The sequence below is a fragment of the Talpa europaea genome, assembly GCF_964194135.1.
Source record: "Talpa europaea genome assembly, chromosome: 2".
Lineage (NCBI taxonomy): Eukaryota > Metazoa > Chordata > Mammalia > Eulipotyphla > Talpidae > Talpa > Talpa europaea.
The window spans coordinates 92,642,309-92,666,372 of record NC_140068.1 but is presented as its reverse complement, the minus strand read 5'-3'; the positions used below and the strand labels follow the sequence as shown (position 1 = coordinate 92,666,372).

Here is a 24,064-nt window from a genome sequence, read left to right as displayed (position 1 = left end):
AGTGAGGAAAGATGAGAGAGAGGTAGGAATGAAGGTGGGGACATTCCTAAGCAGAATTTGTCCTGATCCATGCCATTGAGGGCACAGTGGTAGAAAAGAGACACAAGAACTGATTTCACTGAACTGTGGCCCACTCTTAGGCCTGCAAACTCATCTATGTGATCAGCTTCTCCCCCAGAAAGGAATGCCTTAGGAACTGCAAGGAATGCCGTGACCACCATTTTGGGAGGGGTGAAGATGGGGAAAGGGGAGGCACAAAGAAATAAATGGTGGAAGGACAGCAGAGGGAATCTGAATTTCTTTTCCCAAGATGTGAAATTGTGGTATTTGCTATAATCACATCCTATTGACTGTACTTCTTGTTTCAAATCGTCCAAGAGAAACACTCACTGTAATTCTACAAAACAAAACACCAAATTCCAAGGACTTTTAGGAGGAAGTGCTATGACAAGAACTGGAGGTGATATAACAGTCACTGCCTAATTTCCCCTTGAAAGTCAGAGGTCTTTTAATGTATCATCTCATTTGAGAGTAGATGGACATGTCTGTTTTAACTCCAGACCGTAAAGACTAAAAGTGTTATTTCTTGCAGAACTGTTGACATAATTAATCTGCCACTCCAAAATAAAATGGATATGCTGTGAAGTTTCCGATATAAGACTTTTATATGTAGAGAAGAAAATTCAACTTTCTTTAATCTGGTTAGTAGTGAAACGTACTTTGGTTAATAAAATATGGCTGACTAACAGATTGCATATAGATTGTCAATTTTAACAAAAAATCATTTTTGAAAAAATGTAAGTAACTAGAGTAAAATCACACCAAATAAAATTTATTTTCTTTCTGATCAGTCAGAAGGTACTTCGGATCTTGCCATGCCTCCCAAATTTCATTAGGTGTATCCATTATGACGGAGGTAGTAAAGCATGAAGACCAGTTATAGAAAACCACTAAATTAAATGCTAGGTAATAGTTTGTAATGGATACTTAGCATTTTCAAGAAGGAAAATTTAAAAATAAGAAATCAAACCTATAGATTCAGTAATTCTCAGAATTATCCAATAAGTAGATATCAGCTTTTTCTTTACAGACCATTTTTTAAGCTGAAAATAATAAAAATAAAATTATTATATTTACTGTTTTGAACATATCCAGAGCCTGTGGACTTTAAGGGTGTTGCAGGGTAAGTGATTTAATCATTCCACTAGCCTCTGTGGCTATCACCTGTGGCCTTGACTGTGTTGATGCAGAAGGCACTCGGGAGCGTGGGTGCGGGACACACATGCCTGATTGTGGACACCTGGAATACGGGTGTGAGCAAGTGTGAGTGTGTACACCTGGGCCTAGAGGCCAGGGATATAAGGTCGGCGTCACTCAGAGATGGACAATAGCTATGCGAGGATGGCGTGGCTACAGAAGAGGCAAGATCACGAGATGACACACCAGAGAGAGCCCAGAGAAAATATAAAAATTCACTTGCCCCCCACCTGCCCTGCACCTGGTTGCCCCACTATAGGTGTTTTTTAAAAAATGAATTGCATACTTCTGAATTGTATACTTCAAATGGGTAAATGGTGTGGTACATAAATCATATCTCAATAAAGCTACCTTTAAAAAGAAACAGAACAGGGCCTCCCCGGTGGCGCGGCGGTTGAGCGCTGGGTTGTGAGGCTGCCCGCGGCCTCTGCGGCGCCGGTTCGATCCCCGGCTGCTCCCCGGCCACCGGCGGAGGATCCCACATGGCGCGCAGACCTCTCCTGCCGCCCGCTGCTCCCCTCAGCAGTGTACTTCGGTCCTTCTGCCTGCTCTGCTCCCCGCTCTGGTGAATTCTCTCACCCTCCCGCGCTTCTGACTGTGCCCAGTGCATGTATAAACAAAACAAACAAACAAAATAAATAAATAAAACATGCCTCTATAAAAAAAAAAAGAACAAAAAAAAGAAAAAAAAAACAGAACACAGGAAATAAGGAGATTTATAAAAATTCTAAAGTAGATGTGAAATGTAAAGCAGGGGTTAGGGATAAGTAGCAGAGTTGCCGACTGGTCCAGTCAACCCCTTTCTGTGGCCCTCGGCCTCTCCAGTCTTGCTAGGGCTGACAGTACGGCACAGTTCTACCTACTAAGTGGAAGTCAGCTGGCAGGGCTTCAAACCAAGATTTGACTTTTCCTAATAAAATGGGACAGACTTGGCTGGCAGGGCTCTTTACCCTTTTCACTTCTTTGACCTTCTCCCTCATCCAGCCTAAATACAAACTAAGGTGGTTAAAGCCTAGCAGCTGTCTTTACTCCGCCCAGGCCAAAGCTCATGTGGAAAACGCCAAAAAATTTGAAGAGCTCACTGAACTGCAGAAGATATGCTAGCAGTCACCCACCTGTGGCCAGTTTATTATGTGAGACTAAAATAACACAAAAATAATTTTGCAAACATTTTAAAAGTCTTTCTTAATCAGGTTCTTTGCCTTTTGCAACCAAGAGCAACCTATATATATACTCCTTTGAAGTCACTGAGTGCTAGTAATGAATAATAAAAAAAAAGTCAAGTCTTAGCCATGACACTTAATAAATGTTTCTATAATTTATACCCTAAGGAAATGAGGGTGAAGTGAAGCAAAAGATGTCCTCCCTACTCTTATTTTATGTTTAAGCCACAGGAGGCTCTGTAGGATCACCAATAAATTGGAATTTTCTGAGCTAGAGTATCAGTACCAGTTGCACTGCCATACTCATGATGGGGATCAAGAGAAGGAACTCAAATTATTCTTTGGTGTCTTCATTTTTTTTCCATGGAGACAGTGAAGTAGCTAAGGTTCCTGAGCTGCTATAAGGCATGACAAGTAAAAGGACCATTAGCCTTTCCTAAAGTTTAAATTGTGTTAAAGCTAAATGGTCTTGACTGGTGTTTGGTTACAGTAAAAGCATAATGTGGGGATGCTGGTAATATCATAATTTGAGGGACATAGTGTCATACATCCTAAGCTAAAAGGAAGAAAGAAGATCCTCCACATTAGATCACAGGGGCATTAAAAAAAAGCATACTCTGCACATATCTATGTAACCAATACCCCTTATACTGAATATGATACATTGCTGAAAGAGGCAACACAGCAGGGGAAAAACAAAAAAAAAAAAAATCAAAAAAATAAAATGTCTCAACTGGAGTTAAGCCCTGAGTATCCAGAAAGATCCCGAAGGAGTCCTTGAGGGGTACCATGAGCCTGCCATCATCATCATTTTTTCTTGGAGGAGGATACAGATTGGTGGTGGAAAGAGGAGGCAGGAAGGGAAGAGGAAGAGATTTCCTTGATCTCAGTATCTCTGCTTATTAACTAGAGATACAAGAACTTTTTGGTTAAGCGCCTCTGTGGTTAGCAGGGAGAGGGAGGGGGGAGAATAGGGAGTGGCAGGGAGAAACACTCTGACAGCAGGTCAGTTACTGTTTTGGATTAATTCAAGAGCTATCCTTAGGTGACTATGACTCTTCATCAGTTTTCAGAATAGATTTATTCACTAAATACTCAAAAGACTAATTTTTAAACAATTTGATGTATGAAATTTATAGAGATTTTGGTCAGTGTAGGGGCAGGAATGGACAGTGCAGGTTTTCTAGGATCCCATGCAGACCGGGTAAAGGAGGAGTCAGAATCCTCAGTGTTTTTTGCAGGTCTTTTATTGGGATTTACCCGGTACACAGAAGGCAGGGGTGCTGGGGGGCTGGCAGTCCTCCCAGCCCCCAGCAAATCCTCACTTTATCTGGGCTCTCTGGTGATCTCGGCTTCTCTTCGGCTTTTGCTGCTGCTCTGCTTCTCCTGGCATCCCCGTGACGCCGCCCTTAAAAGCACAGTCTTAGCCCAGGTGAATCCTATCTACCTAGGCCCACACCCTATTCCAGGTGCCCGCCATCAGGCATGCATTCAGGACCGCAAGGATCCATCATCTATCCTGATGGCAGGAGGGCAGAAAAGCCTGACATTTTCTTTACCCTACAGTCAGTTTGTTGAAAGCCCTATGCTTCTGTTAGCCCTCATGAGAATGGTGACATTTCTCCCTGTTTGGCCTTCTCCTGGGAGTGGCAGTGTGGAAAACATCCACTCAAGTAAAACCACAGAAGGAATAGGCTGTGCTTTCCATTCATTTGATCTTCCAAGGTGAATGATTCTGAGTTTTCTAATGATTGTTTAAAGTGCTATTGGTGAAGTGAGTATTTATTTTAGAGGCATCTTAAATAACAATTCTAGATAATAACTGAACATACATTTGTACGTGAAATACTGGTTCAAACAGGGCTGATATTCTCTGTAAAATGTCTTCTTGATAGGTTAATCTTTGAAAACCAAAGGATTTTTCTTTTCATGTATCCAGCTATATTTTATGATGACTAGTTGTCAAATTCTCTAATCACTCAAGAGAGATAAATGGTTGACATGTGTGGTAAATCAAACATAAACACACACATATTTTATTTATTTAATTTTTTTTTTGGTTGGCATTTAACCTTTCCTGCTTTTCCAAAGAACATCTGAATTCTAGCGCCCCTCTGGTATTTTTAACAGGCAATTTAGTTGCCATAGCAATACTTTCTGGTCTTGAAATACGTCTAGGATGAAACTGGTAGAGGCATATTTACCATGTCCCCAAATTCTGCTATCTGTTTCCAGGCTCCAGGATTTCTGGTCCCCTAAGTACTCACACAGTTCAGACTCTGCATCTACTGGGAACCACAGATATAATTTTGTATTCAACAATTTTTCTAAGAACCAGAGTTCTGAGGTCTGAGGGTGATAAGACTTTAGTGCGATGCAGATAGGCTGAGAGAGAGAAACAACGCTTGGTAAATAAATCATGGATGAGCGAGACAAGGAAGAATTCCTTGGTTCAGGGCTGTGACAGACGACATTCAGCATGACTGATATGGAGCACATTTTATAAAATATTTCCCCAATTTGGACTAGAATTATAGGCAATCTTAATCCAAGACCAAGGAGTCATATATTTAGATGTCTGTTGTATTCTTTAGACTACAAAAAGGAAATTTCTAGCTCTCTAGTTGCAAAGCAAAGAAGGTTGTGCTAATGTAAATAGATGGACTGCCTGCCTGTGTAGCACTCACGCAGAATGAAATGGAAGCGGGAGGATACTTGCGAGGCAGGCATCTGTACCTGTGTTAATGTCAGTGCCTAACTCCAGAGCTTAATCTCAGTCATTTGCCAGAGATGCGGAATCTTTAGCAGTTTCCTCACATACACGTAGATCAGACACACAGAGCAAATATGATGTCCAATTTAGTTGATAGATAGAACTCCCTTTAGCTGTACTAACATACCACGCTGTCAGTTCAGTCAATGAGTGTTTATTGAGTCCTCACAGCACAGAGTACACTACTAGGCACTCGGAAACCGCTGCAAAACCCAAGTCTACCTCACTACTACAAAATTATTATGTTCAACCTGAGGTTATCTGTAGTCCTATGAGGGACTGGAGCAGCATGGATGCAGAAAACATTCAAATAATTACAAAACACCATTCCAGTAATTAGCTTTGATTCCTCCCCCACCCTTATTGACTAAGCCTTCATTCAGAGCAATTAAATAAGCAACAAAATTGAATGGCTGCTGTTTCCTTTCCCTTTTTCATCTCTGTGCCTAGTTTTTGAGAGGGAAGTGGATGAGCAATAGTCTGGCAGGATGGTGAGCAGCAGGAAGGAGGAAAAATAACAGCCAAAAAGGGATCTAGTAATTTACAAACTGAATAGATAATCTAGGGTAGGTTGCAGCCACACAACAGTGAAGGGGCAGCTGAACGTGTGCGGACTTGACAGCTCACAGAGAAAGAAAAATCTGCCCGATGAATAAGAACCACAGCAGCATATCTAATACTTTTTAAAGGACCAACTTGATATTGCTTTGTTTTTATCTATGTTTAATAATGTAAGACAAACTGGGTTGCTATTCAGACCCTCTGTGCCAGATTAACTCTTAGAAGAGTTAGAAATGATTTTTTTCCTACTGTGAAATAAAAAGCCTCATGTCCATAGACTAAAGAGATTGCGTATGCCCATCAAAAACATATATTGGGCTAGACCCATTTTGCCCTAACATATTATATTCACGTAACATTTTCCAACTAAGGAACTCAAATATATTTTTGTGTCATTATCTCCTTAATCCTCACAACACCCAAAGAGATTACGGGTTTATTTAGCGGCATCTCATGTACTGTTTCATCTTTGGACAGCCTACTCACTTACAATTAGGTTTGTTAGTTAAAGCGTTATGGGTATTTTACTTACAGTACTGCACATATCAATTACAAAACCATCATTTTCTAGCTAATGGGAAAATTGTTAATTTAATTGACTATCTTATAATTAAGGTTTCAACAAAGTGCTGTCATTTACTAGTTGAAAAAGACTGTATGATAGGCGTGCTTTAATGTATAGCATATGTGATTTCTCATACTAACCTGAAAACACTTAAAAGGATATCATGATTAGCAAGTAGAAAGATAATAAGTCTTAAACCGAGGTGACAGAGGGACTATAAACTAAGACATTAGGTAGATTTGGTTAGTTATTATGACTCTACCCTGGTCTTTTTATGTGGTCAGGCCTCTGAAGATTTCCTGTTATTTAAATTTTAATGTTTTTAAAATGGCATGAAAATGATATAATTACTTCTCAATTACCCACTTTTAAGGCACATTCCACATAATTTCTCCCTTTTCCTCTGCAATAAAATGAGTAACTTTTGCTGTGCCTGTAAACCTAGCAACAACAAAGACAAACTCCTTTATTGCCCTGTTATACTGCCTGTTCTGGCTTCTAGGAAAGAGAATTACAAAAGACCAGGGGGAGGAGGGAATTTCCTCTTAAACTATTGCCTCCTGCTATTTTCACACCAAGATCTCAGTGGATAAAGGCAGCTCAAGAGCAAAGAAGGTGGCTTCTAGAGGCATATTGACCTCCCCACCCCTGCCTCTCCTCAGCAAAAACAAAACAAAACAAAACAAAACAAAAACCCCTTTTCTCCAACACTACTGAAACACTGGCATGGAGGAATGGTGATGGGCGGAATGGTATTGGGAGATGGTGACTGAACATAGAAATGGCAACAAAATAACTCAGGCTGTCACCTCTCCCAGTCACCTTGCTCACCCGGCTTCTTTCTCTGCTCTAGCCACACTGGCCTCTTTGCTGCTCCCGCAAACTTCCAGACATGCTCTCTTCTCGGGCCTTGGCACTCTATGATGTTCACCCCCTACAATCCCAAATGCTTTGCTCTCCCTACCCCTCAGTCTGTGCATAATGAGGCCTTCCCTGACCACCAGTCTAAAACTATACTATCTCCAGCTCCTAGTCTTCCCTCTTGACTGCCCTCAAATACTTCTAAATATCTGACATCTTACAAATAGTGTTGCTTATTGTTTAAGTTCCCCCACCTCAGGAATGCCAGTTCCATGTTTGCTGTCTTTATTCAATGCTAGAACCCCACAGTGTTTAGAATGGTGTTTGGCACATAAAAAACGCTCAATAAATGTTTGTTGAATAAATTGTTCTGAGTTGCTACAGGCTTTATATGTCAGGAGAGGTTGGGAGGGAGAGATGGTTAGAGGTCATGTATCAAGGTCAGCCTTTCCCAGATATCAGAGGGAAGATCTACTAAACTGGTTAATTGCAAGCTTTGTCTATCAAGAAGGAAGGCTCTGCTTGCCTACCCAGCTACTGGATAAACTCTCAGGAAAGGAAGAAAGGGTTTCTGTGTATTAAAACAAACAAAAGAAACCTGGATCCACAAAACAATTATGTTCTCTCTTAGGAATAAAGAATGTAGTGTTTGAGATAATTTATGTTTGAGATCTTTGCCTTTGTAGTCACCATCTACAACGAAACAGGAATTCTTAAAGCAAATGTATTATACAGTTGTCCCCAAGAAGCATTTCCAGGACTACCCAAACTCCTGCCTCATGTATGGGTAAAGTATTAGTCACTCAGTTCTGTGATGCTCTCCTAGGTGCTGATTCAGAATCACTGGGCTACTTTGGATATAGTGATTAGAAAAGCAAGTCAGTCATCTAAGCCATAGACGTTGCAGGTCAAATGTCACTGATTAACCATCCTGTCATTGGTCAATTACCCAAACCCAAGAAAAGGGGCCACTGATCTAGTTGTCTATCAATAAACATCTATCTGGGCGCATCAGCTGCTGCTAACCACAGCCTGCCAAGATATCCAGCATGGTCCACAGGCACTGGTGGTTAAGAAATCCCTCTTTCTCTCTTCTTAATAATGTCACAGAAGAAGCAAATGCAGTCCCTGACAACATAATGTTAGTTTCACAGAGACGTGTCTCTCTCAGCGCTCAGTCAGTTAGAGGGGCTTCAATTGCATGGATTTTCTTACTGCAAAAATAATAGCTGGGCTTAAGGAACTTGGAGGCCTCACACTGTGCTGAGATATACAATTCTGCCTTTGGTTGTACTCATGGTCATCATTCCCCCTCTGAGTTAGGAAAAGAAAAATTGTTTGGGAGAACCATTTTCATTCCACATTTAAAGATAACCAAATGGGAACTGGTATCTCTTGCTTTAAGCCCCAATGACACCTTTTTCTGGAGTCAGATTCAACACTTCTAATTCTTTGGGTAGAGAGCTAGAAGCCATGTGGTCTTGTCACATGAAGAGCCTGTTTGTCTCTGAGTTGTTACCTTGGTAACGACCTTATGAAGTCCCTGCTGGATCTAAAATTCTAGATCTCCTACTACAGCCACTTAATTTCTAATTTCCCCTTCTATCTTAACAAGACCACCTTACCTGCACATTCAGTCTGTCAAGGGAGTGTTATTCTGAGTAACTACAGGTTTTATGTATCAAGTGAGGCTGGGAGGAGGTAGGAAGTAAACAATTATAATACAGATGTGTTAAATGTTTCAATAGGAATTACATACAGAATGTACAGGGATGTATGATTCAGCCCAGAAGATGATGGGAGGTTAAGGAAACATTCCCAAAAGAGTGGAGTCTTGAAGGGGGAATAAGAGTTCGGTAAAATGAGGATGATGAGAAGGTAGTAAGAAACACAAGAAATGAAACAATTTGTTCAAAGAGCTGAAGGCTGAGGGTTAGAGAGCAGTGGCATATGCAAAACTGCAAGTAATTGGACAGACTGAGCTGTAGAACATGTCGGGATAGAGCAGCAGAAGACAAGATTGTACAGACTGAATCAAGTTCATTGTTCTTAAATGTGTTTATCTCAACTTTTTCCTGAAGGCAAATAGTAGCCATGAATCCTCTTGGGAAGGGAATGACCCCCTCAGCTTTGTGGTTAGCAGTGTGGGAGATGGCTGAAAGAGAGGAAGGAAGGGCAGACGGTCATCTGGAAGGCCAGGGAGAGAAGAGTGTCTGTGATGGGGAGAGCAACAGAGATTGAGAAAGGGGGAGGATTTGTGACATACGTAGGAGCAGGTATTGACAGAACTTTACCGGTGACTTGTGGAGGTGGGGGTGGGTAGAGGGAGGGGCAGGAAGAATTTAGGGAGATTCCCATGTCTGGGGCTCAGTGGATGGATAGATGGTTGGTACGTTTGAATGAGATGAGGGAAATCATGTGAGGTGACTTAGCAGGGGAAGGGGTGGATAATGGAATACCATTTCTGAAACATTGGTTTGAGATGCATGTTGAACAATGTTAGGTGGTGGTGGTAGGTGTATGGCAGGGATACCGGTAAGGAGATAGGATACAGGGAACATTAAAAGAGAGTGGGCAGAACTACTAAACTGTCAGTTTGCTTCCATCTTCATTGGCAAGAAGACTGGTATTCAAATTAGAAATGGCAGAACAAACATAATAAAGAGAAAATTGAAGCCCCAAATAGGTGAAGTGAAAGAGAGTATCTTGTCAATTTAAATGATTTCAAGTCTCCTGGCTCAGATGAGTTATACCCCAAGCCTGCTGAAAGAAATTGCAGATGTAATCTCAGAGACACGATTGGTAATCTTAAAGAAATTGTGGCGACTATAAGGAGTATCAGAAGACAAGAGAAGGACAACTGTTTTCCATATTTTAAAGTGAAGAGGGAAAAAAGGTTAAAGTGCAGTGGGAAATATTCTGATAGCTTTCACACCACCTATAACAAAAACTCTAGCGTGCTTTATTAAATAGATGGCTGATGATTAGCTTAGTTAATGCATGTGGTGGAGAAAAAGGGAGGAAGGAAGGGGTTGTTTGCACTTTGACAGAAATTTATTTGTACTGATAGCATGTCCCACTGAATGTGGCTTGTCTCATCCCCCTTCCTAAAGCACTGTAAGTTGTCCAGCCTGCCAGCGTGAACTCAAGGCTTCTTTATCTGTGATATGCTGCCTGTGGTACTCAGCCTATAAGTAGCCCTTTAGGAAAAGGGCTCAATAATTTAAATGAAGAAACCCACAGTGTGAATAGCCCAAGAAGTCCAGCATCAGTTGTCAGGGTGCCCTGGGGACCAGCAAGTGGCATTATCCTCTGTGGTTAGTAGCCTAAATGATAATTGGCCTTTGTCTACTAGAGTTCTACTACCGTATATTTTGTGCTATTTCTCTTTTTATACATTCTGACTTTAAAATGAGAACAGAGAGCATGATATGGGGAAGGCAGCCAGGTCCCACTAATAACTCTACCCTTATCAAACTAAGAGATACAATGTAAAAAAAGTCAATATTTAAAAGATAAAACCCACATATATTTATAAACATTACTCTTTCAGAGAATTTCTTAGACAAAAACAAAAACAAAAACAAAACAACAAAAAAAGGAGCAGCCTATTGGAGATCCAGATGGCTCCATGAATGAAAAGTATATCCTCTGGGAGATGTCATCAGCCTCACATTTTTAAATTCTATGATCCTGTAAATCAAGCAATATTGAGTTCAAAGTTCCCTTCTTAAAACGAAATGAAAACAACCACAAAAACCCAGATACAAAGATTGTCATGGAGATCTTTTAGACCCAAGTCTCAAATTCAGATTCATTTCATTCATATATATCACATATAAACTCTTTTGAGATTATCCAATATAAACTGAGACTTGGGAAGGAGCTAAGTCACACCCAGGAAGAGGCCTCTATCTAATCCTTCCAGAAGTCTAATTTTGATACATCTCACCACCAGAAAATCCAAGCAAGTACCCTGTATTTCCTTATCATCCCCATTCTAAATCCTTTAATATTTAGAACAAAGAACAAAAGAATGTCTTCACTGATACTTGGTGTCATCACTGCCTAAACATAATTTGCATGTATCTTCCATTTTAAAAATAATGAATGAGTAGGTTTCTTCTTACCGTATTGACCCAATCATGTATGGCTGTGCCAGTTGAACCACAATTGCTCCACTTCCCAGTTGATGACATGTGTAGCCAGAATCCCAATCATAATTCTTGGTGTCCCCATTCAGCAAGGCATTTCGGCTCCGGCTGACTCCTTCAATCACGCTGGCACAATCAGCAATTGTTGCAACATTCTCCATGGGAACTGTGAACCCAACACAAGATTCAGCATCAAGATAAGAGAAGCCAATATATACTGAGAGTGTGCTATGAACAACATTAATTAATTACTATTTCAAATCAACAATAAAAGAGGAATGAGAACATCATGATTATCTCAAGACATGAACACATTTTCCATGCCAAAGAGCTTTATAAAAAAAAGCTGAACCTAAGATGAAACAAACCAAACACATGTAGCAATTACTTCTGAAGTATTTTATTATAAAGAGACATGACATGGCATAAAATATAGAATGGATAAGTACATTGCAAAATATTACTACAGTGAGAAAGCACATGGCAACTAAGATTAATGCACTAAAGCTGTATAAAAATTAACAAAAAATGTGGAGTGAAAAAAGCAAGGCACAGAAAAACACAAGAATATGAGTTTGTTTATACAATATTTTATAAAAGGCAAAAGAAAACAAACCTTGTTTAGGTAAATATATATAAATTAAACTAAAAAGGAAATCCAGGGAATTATTTAAAATTCAGGATAATTTGTCTGGGAAGCAGGGAGAAGAGATCTTGAAGGGACCCTCACTATTAGCAGGTCCAAATTGTTACTGATTTCCTTTCCACAGTATAATCTTAAAGAAGTTTCAAAAATACTGGTTTTATTCTTCTGTTCCTAAACTAGGCGAGGGGTACACAGGAACATGTTTTATCAGTATTCACTAAACTATGTACTAATTACATTTAATAAATGTAATGCATTGTTTAAAGAAACATGGTGTATATAGCTCCAGTATTATAAAATTTGTAATGCAAGTGCGTGCCCCAAGACATGGTATCAGTCTCTCTGGTATACAGTTGCCCTCAGCCATGATTGTTTCCTTTTTTTGTTTACTGTCTTATGTATTTCAACATATCTGCTCCTTTCCTTGTACATGAACTGCTGCATTTTGAAACATCAGCTCTGTTTCGACTCTGAATCTCTCCCTATACTTCCAGTACATACCATCCTGTTCATTTATAAAAGTCAAAGGCTTCCACAAAATGAGACCTGCCTAAAAATGATATAGAATGGATAAATACATTGCACTGAGAAGAGGGTGATAAAAGGTCAGGGCCTTTTAAGTCACCTGGGACCTTTCCTGTGGAGTTTTCTTTAGACATTAAAGTTACTTAACCCAAATCTACAGTAAGAAAACACATAGCAACTAAGATTAATGCATTAAAGCTGTATAAAAATTAACAAAAAATGTTGAGTGAGAGAAGCAAGGCACAGAATAACACAAGAATATGAGTTCATTTATACAATATTTTATAAAAGGCAAAACAAAACAAACCTTGTTTAGGTAAACATATATAACTCTGTAATCTATAACCCTAGTTACTTATATTCCAGATTTGTAGCTTATTTTATAGAATTTAAAACATATTGGAAGAAAGACAATTTCTCATCATGTATATACAGTACTTTTTTAGTACATTAAGCTCTCTGAAAAGAGAGTAGGTGAGCAGTCCTGCCAATATGCCAAAACATTTCTAACTTTTAATGATGTGGAGCAAATAATCTCATGAGTGTCTTTTGAGAAATGTACTTATCTTCCAAAGTTGGGTATATCTGTACTTGAGCTATGGGCTTATACACCTTCATTAATTGCTCTGTTCTCAATAAGTGAATAAAGGCATCCACAGATAAAGAAGAGAGGAAGGGAGGGAAGAAGGGAGAGAAGATGGTTTTTCTGGTGATGAATTCCTTGACTACAAAGCTTAACTCCGAAACTATAAATAAAAATACAGGTGAAGTAACCTGCAAGAACAGTTTGCTGGCAGAGAAGGGGTTTAGAGAGAAGCTCCCCATGGCTTTGGAAAGACACAGGTGAAAGACTGTGTTTATAGGCTAAATCATGGTACCTCTATTTCATGAAAAAGGGAAGTATTCTGTGATTTGGAAGAAAGAACTTAAGGAAGTGACACAAAATGCACAGTAAATTGAGCCAAGACATAAAATAATACTGTAAGTAATGTATACTGCAGTAACAGACAGTTTCCATTCCCCTAGTTTATTTTTGCTCACCCTATATATTCAATGATAAGCAAAGTAGCTCTGTCACTGTATCACTCAGAGACCAGAATGACAGGCTTAAAATTGATACATGCTTCCTCAATCACGGCAGCAGTGAGAAGAGAGTGAGCTGGGCACTGGCTCTTAAAACTCATCCCCAGAAGTAACAGCATCACTTTGTTCCCGTTTTAACCAAGCAAGTCACAGGGTCTTAACATAATTTCCAAAGAGGTAGGCTGGAAATGGTCTTGTGTGGGCACAGAAGAAAGGAAACATTTGGTGAATAATATTAACATCTACCACAAGCATTAAACCAGGATAGAGGAATATTCAATTGACAGCTAAATCGAGTTTATTCACAAAAAGTTATACAATATGTCAGGATATAAATATACCAAAAATTATATATTTAAATTGGTACCACTGTTTTCTCTGGGATTATGAAGGTGTTCTTGGGAACATGGGTAAGAGTTTCTTCAAGGAATACATAATACCTAATACCTACATACACACATATATATACACATATACATACATAGATACATATATATATACACATATATACACACACAGACACACACACAGACACAGAAGTAGAATTACACTCACAGTTATGAGTTCCCTTCAACTTTCCTGGTGACTGCCAAATTAGCCAGCAGAGTGGTCGTAAAAATGTACCCTTTTTTTTTTCTGTGTCTCTATTTCTTTTTTATAATAAATTTTGTTTTTATATTCCCCATACAATTTCAACCCCCCCATTTTGACCCCAATCCCTCCCCTCCCTCCTCCCACCCCCCCAAAAGTGTCTCTGGTTCATAGATTTTTGTTGATTTTGATTTTCACTTTCTTATAGTTATTCATTTTCCTGGTCCCTTATTTAAGTTTTCTAGATTCCTGCTATGAGTGAGACCATCCGGTATTTTTCTTTTTCTTTCTGGCTTATTTTGCTGAGCATGATCCCTTCCAGCGCCATCCATGTTGCTGCAAATTGCAAGTGTTTATCTTTTTTGAATGCTGAGTAATATTCCATGGTATATATGTACCACATCTTCTTGATCCAGTCATCTATTTTTGGGCATTTGGGCTGTTTCCAAAGCTTAGCTATTGTAAATAGTGCTGCTATAAACACAGGGGTGCAGGTGTTCTTTGGAATTGATGTTTCTGTGTCCTTTGGGTAAATACCTAGGAGTGGAATTGCTGGATCATATGGAAGCTCTATGTTTAGTAGGTCCAGAAATCTCCACACAGCTCTCCATAGTGTACACTTTAACCCACTGATCCACATCCTTACCAACTCTTGGTAATACTAGACACATAAATGTAAAATGTTATTTTACTTTCTTATTATTTTATTAGGTGAAGATGAACATTTTTTCCCCTTTTCCCCCTCTGGAATCATTTTCCACTTTTCTTCCATAAACTGCCTATCTTTATCTTTTTGTCTATTTTTCTATAGGACTTGCTGGATGCTAATCCTTTGCTGGATAACACATTGAGTTGAAATATTTAATCTTTTCCTTTATGATTTGTGGTTTTCCTTTCTTGTTTATATATTCTTTCCTGTCCTGAATTCATAAAAATATTTCCTATATTTACTTCTAAAAGGTCTCAAAGTTTGCTTTTCATGTTTGGTTCTTTCATCAATTTGAATTTTATATTTGCTATGTTGTGAAATAGGGGCCTATTTTCATCTTTTATTCATAAGGACAGTCAATTTGCCTAGCACCATTTAATGAACAATTATACTTTCCCCCCACTAATTTATTAGTTTAGTCATCTATATAAAGTTTTCATATATATTTGCATTTCTTTTAAAGTTCTGCACTGTTTCACTAATTTACTTAGCCTTGTATGTTCACCATGCTGTTTTAATTACTAAAATTTTATAGTAATATTAAAATCTGATTGAGTAAACAACACTTCCTACCTCTCCCCTTTTTTTCTTCAAAATTATCTTCAATATTCTTTTTAATATTTATTCACATATATATTCATATCATTGTTCATTTTTGTGCAACACATATGCTTTCTCCTCTCAGGTGTACTCCCTATAAAAAATTCCCACCACCAATTCACCTGTGAACTGTCACCACAGTCCCCTGTGCTCTTCCCTCCTCTGTTTTTATCCCTCTGCCTCCCCCCTCCTTTGCAGAATATATCTGATTTATAGTTGCCTGCTAATTTTGTTTTTTATTTTATTACTGTTATCCTGATCCCTTAATATTCTTGGTCCTTTAAGGAAAATTTTTCATTTTATGTTTTTTAAGTATATTGTCACCAAAAATTTCATAGTATGTCCTCTTTCTCATACCAAATATTTTTATTTTTACTTTTTCTTTTTTTTTTTCCCCCAGTCTGTTACAGGTTTATCTACTTTATTAGTGTTTTTAAAGAACCAACTTTTTTTTTTTTTGATTCTTTATTTCCTACTTCACTAAATTCTGCTTGTCTTTTTATTTCATTCTACTTCTTTGGGGTTTACCCTATATATTTTCAACTACTTGAAGTATATACATAACACATTAACCTTTCTTCTTTTCTAATAAATGTGTTTAAAGGGAACATTTTACCTCTAAGCTCTGCTTTACCTTTATCTTTAAGTTTTGATACATAGTATTTTGAAGCATTGTGTAGAATGTCCCTCAATTTGGGTTTGTCTGACACATATTATTTAAAAAGCTGATTGTTTACAAATATCTTGTTTCCATTATACTCTCTCTTGAATTCATAAATTGTTCAGAAATATGTCTTAACTTTCCAAATAATACTTCTCAATTTTTTTGGTTACAGTTTTTTTGTTACATTGAAATATGGATTATAAAAGGTGTTAGCTATATGATACTGACTTTGATGAGATTTATTTGTGGTCTAGTATATGGTTCTTATATTTATAATGTCTTATTAATATTTTACATTTGTGCCTCTTGGGAGATATGTAATTCTCTCTATACTATATCAAACTCACTGTGTGTTCAAATCACTTACATGCTTACAAATTACTGGACATTTGTTGAAAAAAAATCTCTCACTGTAATTGCAGATTTGACAAATTTTCCTTATAATTGTGACAATGCTTTATATAGTAAATGCATGTCATTTCATATTCACAATTTTAGAATTATATCAATACTTACCTCGTGGGCTGACCCTTTTATCATTACGTGGTGTTCTCTATCCTTAATAACGCTTTTGTCCAAACATACATTGCCTGTTGTCAAATCACTACAGGACATTTATTTTAACTACTATTTCTTATATAACCCCACTTTCAATTTTCTGGTCTGTTATAAATAATATCAAAATAGGTTTTGAAAATATTCAGAGTCCTCATGCTGACATTAATTGCCATTACTGATACATTTGGGTACACTAATTTTCTATTAATAAATCTTTGTTTCTTTCCTCCTCTTTATATATTTTGTTCATTTTTTTAAAGGATCCAGAGTTTCCTTTATTTCTCCTACTAGTTATCCCTGCTGATTTGATTTTGAAGTTATACATTCTATTTCTATTCTTTCACTAAATTTTAGATATGTATGCTAGAATTAACAATTCCAGAAATTAAAAATCAAACATTTTTCTCTCCTGAACAAAAGACAATGCTTTTGAATACAAATCATTTGCCTCCTAACTTACTTGTTATTGTTATCTTACATTTAAGTTCCTCCTTGTTTTACACTCTAAATCACTGTTATCATTATTATTTTTATTCCACAGAGTCAAAACTTTTTTTATCCTCATTCATCAATTTTTTTCATCATTTTTTAATATTCACTTTTCTTCTTGGTTCAACTTCTTTCTAAAACATACCTGTTAGTAGTCAGCAAAGTCTTTGCCTGGAAATGTTAAAAAAATTGTTTAAATTGGTATAGAATTCTAAGTCTAAAATTATTTTTCCTTAGAATTTTGAAGATACTGTTCCATAGTCTTAGAACTTAAACTGTTAGGTTTGCTGGAGTCTGCTACCCTTCTGATTATTATGTTGTTTATTCTCTAAAGTTAATTTTAAGGTTTTCTCTTTGATTTTGAAATTTTGCAACTTTACCATGTTGTTCCTAAATATAAGTTAAATTTGTTCTGCTCAGAACAGAGTTGAACATTTATGGTTTTTATCAAGTCTGGAAACTTTTGGCCATTATTTGAGTATTGATTTTTCTCTCATTTTCTGTTTTTCTTCTAGAATTCCTATTAGCTCTTTGTTGGAACTTTTCATTTCACCCCTCATTTTTCTTATACTCTCTCTTATTTCTTTCTCTATATCTTTTTTTTGAAGCATTTTGGGTAGCTTCTTAAATTCACTAAATTTTTCAAATGAATTCACTAATTCTGTTTAGCTGTTTAATCTTTCCACTGAGTTGTTAAAAATTTCATAACTAAGCAAAAACTACATACGCTGAAAATAAATGGGCTATGTGTATTAACAATGTTTAATCTCACAAAGAAAGCTGGTTAAGTAGACAAGAAAATAAAATATATGGAGTACAAGTCTAATTCTATTGTTTAGTTACACAAACCTATGTGCTGGACTTAAAAAGTAAAGTGAGAGATTACTGAACACTAAACTTCAGATAAATGGTTATCTCTGTATAGCAAGAGAGTGGGGATGTGACTGGAGGAGGCACACAATGGGCTTTAAAGATTTGGTTTATTTCTTAAGGGGAGAGTGTTGGGATGGCTGGGTGGTCTAGGGCATCAGATTCAGGCATTTACTTCCCACCCTTGTGGTTTCTGGTCTCCTCACTGGGGTGTGACTTTGAATAAAACTTCTGACATAATTTGCTTTTGGCTCTGTTGCTCAATAGATACACTGGATTGCTATTTCTTGGGGAGGGGAGTCTGAGCATTTATTTTCCTGCTCTCCAAACTTTATCTATCTATCTATCTATCTATCTATCTATCTATCTACCTACCTACCTACCTACCTACCTATAGATATACAGTTAAACTTTATGTGTGTGTATGTATATATGTATACATATATCATATATACACATACACACACCCATATATTTTCATATAATTATATATATTCTTTTGCACACATAGAATATTCTTTTTTTAAGTTTCACACATTTTAACACTGTTTGTGAAAAAACAGACAGATGGCAAGCCTCTGGAAGGATAAATCCTTCTATGATTATTTTTAATATTGACGTTTTCTGTATCATTTACTAGGTCATACCTAGTTGTTTTTATGTACTCTCTGTTTGCAAGTTTTCACCTACGATGCCTCACTGCTTTAATTTTATGTCAAGATAATCTGATTTTAACCAGTAATTCACTAGTCTAGTAGGATCAGAGACTATCACAAAATCAAAACTGATACAGTTTTAAGTTCTTTGGGAAACAAGGCTAGCATAAGCACTCAGAATTCCTTGTCTATTAGTGGGCTCATTAAGGAAGATTCAGCCTAACATTTTCTCTGAGCAAAAGCGCCCTATTAATATCACCCTCCAACCCTCTGCAATCTTGAGGTGGTCTCATACATATGCTAAATTATAGAATTTTGTCTTCTTAAGGAATCCTTTACCTAGATATGTTAGAGAATATCATACCATGGTTTCTACTTTTACCTCAACATAATTATTCATTAATGCTTATTAGTCAAAGTCTGGATCTCTGAAGGTTCCTAACATAGACACACCTCAACATACACACAGGGATGGATTGTACTAGTCTTTTCAAGTTCTACATTTTCTTATAAGAACTAACCTTTGCTAGATCTATACTAATAACTTGATAAGCAACTGTATCTACTTCGTAAGATATAAAATCAAGACATTGCCACTTTTCTTAGCTCTCATTCCTATTTTCACTCATTTGACAATGAGTGAAATCAGCATTATATTAACCAAATGATGTCAACAAATGGAAAGAGAAGGATAGGGACTTCTGAACAAACCTAATGGGACAGTGACTATAAATAACCAAGATGAGACTATCAGCACTGTGCCAATTCTTAAAACCCAAATCAGTGTTTCAACCTGATATAATCTGATAACAGGAGATTTTGAATGTGAATTTCATAAGGACAAGAACTTTTGTTGCTTTTTTCCACTGTCATATTTCCAGGTACCAAAGATAGTGCCCAACATATAGTAGGTATTAAATAAATATTTGCTGAATGAATGAATCAGAGCTGAAAAAGAATGCCTATGTAGGTTGTGGCACTTAACCTTGCTTAACATAGTTCCTTATCAAAAGCTAGAAAAATCTGAAAGGTACTGAAAAAAGCAGAAAAGAAAATTGCTTTCTCAGTGAAAGTTTTCTTAGAAAAGTAAAGTATGATCAATCTCTGGGTCTTGACCTAAACAGTGAAAAGAAAACAAATATGCCCACTGCAGAGAGCTGCTATATAAGCATTATATATATACCCTCAGCTCTCTCAACTTCTACTCTCCAAAAGTTTATCCCATAGAAAGTCTGGTCACTTATGGTAGACTAAAATATTTCCTGGTGGAAAAACCATTTTGGGAAAAGAAGGGATGGATACAAAAGGAGGGATGGACACAAGAATGGCTTTTAAAGACTATAAAAGCTCTTTTATGCCTAAGGGGAGAGCTCTCTGCTTTAGACATGGATAGGAGTTCTCACAGAAGAAATCTATCCTAAAGGTAACTCTGAGTTTACCAAGTCATCAGGTCATGTCCTTCATTTTGGCAGAAAATAATCCTGTTATTAATTCTTTCTAGAAACACCAAACAGCCTGGCTCACTGGACTGCCCAATTACTCAATGGTTTAAGTTCTGTGGTCCATTTTTGCTGGGAAAAATTAGAGCGTGATTCTAACTGACTGCAATGCACAGAAGGTGCCATACTGTTTTCCTTCCCATAGAGGATGGGCCACTCCCCATTTGAATGTTCATTACTGTCTTTCATATGCATCTGATAAATTTATTAAAAACACCATCTGGATGGGACTCAGCTTTGTGCTGTATTTCCAGTCTTCCAGTTTCCCCCCTAGTCCCACTGGAATTTCTGTCCTAATTTGTGTCACTTTGTTTACAAAACCATACTGCCAAAATCCAGCATCTTACGGCTGTCTCATTCTGGTTTTCCTTTGCTACCCTTTAGCTACACACCTATTACAGTAGCTTGTGCTATGAGAAAAAGGCAAAGGGGAACTGCCTAAGCAGAAATTACTTTTCCCCCTCTGTGCACATAGCAATTCTGTTCAGACAAATTTAATTTGCTGCTTCTGAATGCAAAAGTTGCATGTTAACAGTGTATACATTCTGCAAGTATATGAATATTGGGATGACTCAGACTGTGGGGAGCTACAGAAAGAGTGATTTTACTGTTCTTACGCAGCACTGGGGTGGCCAACAGCTTGCCAGTAAATTTAATTCAGGAGTAATAAATTTTTTAAAAGGCAGTATTACTTCACTAGGATATGACCTGAGGGCCACCTGTACCAGCTATATTTAAAGATAAGACTGACATGTTATTTAACTGTCTCCAGAGATCACCTTTGAGAGTTGAGGGGGAGAAAACACTTGAAGCAGATTTAAAGAATGAAGTAGCATTTAGCACTTATGGAGGATTGTCATCTTCAGAAACTGTGCTTGTGTTGGGCTTCATTCAATGATTCCCTGCTTGTTTTTATTATAAACTGTTTTCTTTCTTTTTTAAATTCAGTTATAAGTGACATATTAGTTTCAAGTATATAACATAATGATTAGATATTTGTATACCCTCATCACAATAATCTAATTACCATCTGTCATGATACAAAGTCACAAATTATTTTTTCTTATAAGATCTTTTAATACATACTCTCTTGGCAACTTTCAAATGTGCACTACAGTGTTGTTAACTATAGCCACCACGTTGTACATTACATCCCATGACTTACTTATTTCATAACTGGAGGATTTTAACTCCTTAATCCTTACGCCCATTTTCCTAATCCCCAAGCTCTCTCCCTTTTAATAACCACAATTCTGTTCTCTGTATACATGAGTTTTGTTTTATTTATTTGTTTTTTTTCAAATTATACATATAGATTAAATTATATAGCAATTTTTTTCTCTGATTTATTTCACTTAGTGTAATATCCTTAAGATCCATCCAAATGCTGTTATTGCTTTTAATAACTAAGAAGTATTCCATTATATATATTTACACACACACACACACACACTTCCTTTATATAGTCATCTATTGATAGGCACTTAGGTTATATCCATATATCTTAGGTAATATAAACAGTGGTGTGATGAACATAGGGTGCATGTATCTTTTTGGATTGTTTTTTTTTTTTAAATAAATACCCAGAAGGTGGAAGTGGTAGATCATATTCAAGTTTTATTTTTAATAGTTTGAGCCAGCTTCATACTGTTTCCATAGTAGCTGTACCAATTTACATTCCCACCAGCAGTACATGCAAGTATTCTCTGTTCTCCACACCCCGCACCAGCACTTGTTATTTCTTATCTTTTTGATAACGGTCATTCTAGCAGGTATGAGGTAATATCTCATAGTGATTTGGATTAGCATTTCCCTGATTATTAGTTATGGTGAGCATCTTCTATTGTGCCTGTGGGCCATCTGTATGTTTTCTTTGAAAAAAATGTCTGTTCAGATCCTCTGTCCATTTTAAATCAGACTGTTTATTTTTGTTTTTTCTATTAAGTTGCATGAGTTGTTTATATAAATTGAATACTAACCCTTTGAAATTGTGGCCAATCCACAAGTAATTGAACTGAACTATCAGAACCATGGGGCTGCTAACATGGAATCAAGAAGACAGGAAAAAGAGACCACAGGACCACATAAAATTGATAAAAACACCTTCCCTCTCTTGGTCGGGAGACAGGCTTGACTTTGGCACCTGCCTCCTTGTCAGTTGACTTGCAATAGCCCTTTTCTTTTCTCAAAAATGCTGGTGTCATAATATTGGCTTTTATGAGGGTTGGGTAGTGAATTCCTTGGTCTGTTATCACTCTGATCACAGATATGATTTACTAATATTTTCTCCCATTTAGTAGGCTATTAATTTTTTTTTAAGATTTATTTTTATTTACACAAGAGCTGGGGTACAGGCCAGAGTCGTGGGAGGGTGAGAGAATTCACCAGAGACAGAGCAGGGAGCAGAACAGGCAGACGGACCGAAGCAGTGGGTGAGACAGGAGAGGTCTGTCTCACCATGTGGGATTCTCACTGGCCAGCTGGGAATCAAACTGGTGCTGCGGAGGCTGTGGACAGCTTCACAGTGCTGCACTCAACCTGCTGCGCCACCGGGGAGGCCCTGTCTATTAATTTTATTGATAATTTCCTTTACTACGTGCAAGTTTTTTAGTCACACTTGTTTTGTTTGTCTGTTTGTTGTATTTGTTATCTTTGCTTTTGGAGTCAAATCCAAAAAAATATTCACAAAACCCATGTCAAGAAGGTGACACGTTTTCTTCTGGGAGTTTTAAGGTTTCAGGTCTTATAATAAATAGTCTTCCATTTTGAGTTAATGTTTGTGTATGGCATAAGACAGTAGTTTCATTCTTTTGCATACGGCTCTGCAGTTTTCCCAGCACCATTTATTGAAGAGACAATCCTTTCTGCATTGTATATTATTACCTCACAAATTTTTTTTCACAGCACAGTGGTTCATGTTGCAAACAAGTGCTCATGGTCTCGGAGTAGATTCTTCTCTATTGTCAAAATTTTCACTGAGATATAAATTATTTTCTACAGAAAGACAACTATTAGTTGTCTTTCTATTATCTTGAGGTTATACCTATATGTTCTCCTACAGATCTACACTTTTATTAAAAGGAGAAAGTGTCCCAGGGACAATCCCCAGGCTTATATAGGGTCTTGTTGCCAACTAGGCAAACTTCCAATCCGACTGCAATCCAACCTTCTGTTAAGTTATTCTAACGGAAAAAATACCCACAGCTGTTATGTCTGAACAGCTGTAAAAGAACAATAGCTAATTAGAGCAGAAGCCCATCTTTCTTAGAAACTATCAAAAGCTGCAAAAATATTCTACAACATTGGTTCTAAATTACACTAATTCCTAGTTTTATCTGTCAGATTTAAAAAATCACTTTTCAAACAAGTATAACATCACATTTCCAAAGAAAATCCATTGATTACACATGACATATAACCTTTAAACTATAAAACCCCCAACCCCGCAATCTACCCCCACTTCCCAGCTCTGGAAGAGGGCTACTTTCTTCCCAACTCCGTCCCAAAGTACTCAGTCACAGCCATCTCTCTGACCTGCAGGGAAAACCTGAGAGAAGAAACAGACTATAGTGCCCTTTGAATGTTGGAGTCATATTCCTCGGAGTCTCTTTTATCCTTTGGTTTTAATTTTTGTCTGTTTTAATTAGTATTCATCTCAGTACTCTTCATTCCTGCCCTAGTTCTAATTCTGACATCACCAAGGATGCCCACTTCACACTACATCATGAGATTACGGGGCTCTGAGGATCATGCTGGGTTCCATTTAGCCAGTGAAGGGAAATAACACTTTCTGAACTTCAAATGTGGTTCCCCCTCTACCCCACCCCAACATATGCACCT

The 24,064-nt window shown here is 37.4% G+C and overlaps 1 protein-coding gene across 1 annotated transcript in view; it reads right to left on the bottom strand.

Moving 5' to 3' along the window:
- The window catches only part of BTBD9 (BTB domain containing 9), a gene marked incomplete at its 5' end in the record, with an annotated part of 335,693 nt that overhangs the window by 85,399 nt on the left and 226,230 nt on the right, over positions 1-24,064 (bottom strand). Inside the window, one exon of the mRNA XM_084256954.1 lies at positions 11,311-11,500. Within this exon, the coding sequence (XP_084113080.1) occupies positions 11,311-11,500 (190 nt within the window). The remainder of the gene's footprint in view (positions 1-11,310; positions 11,501-24,064) is intronic.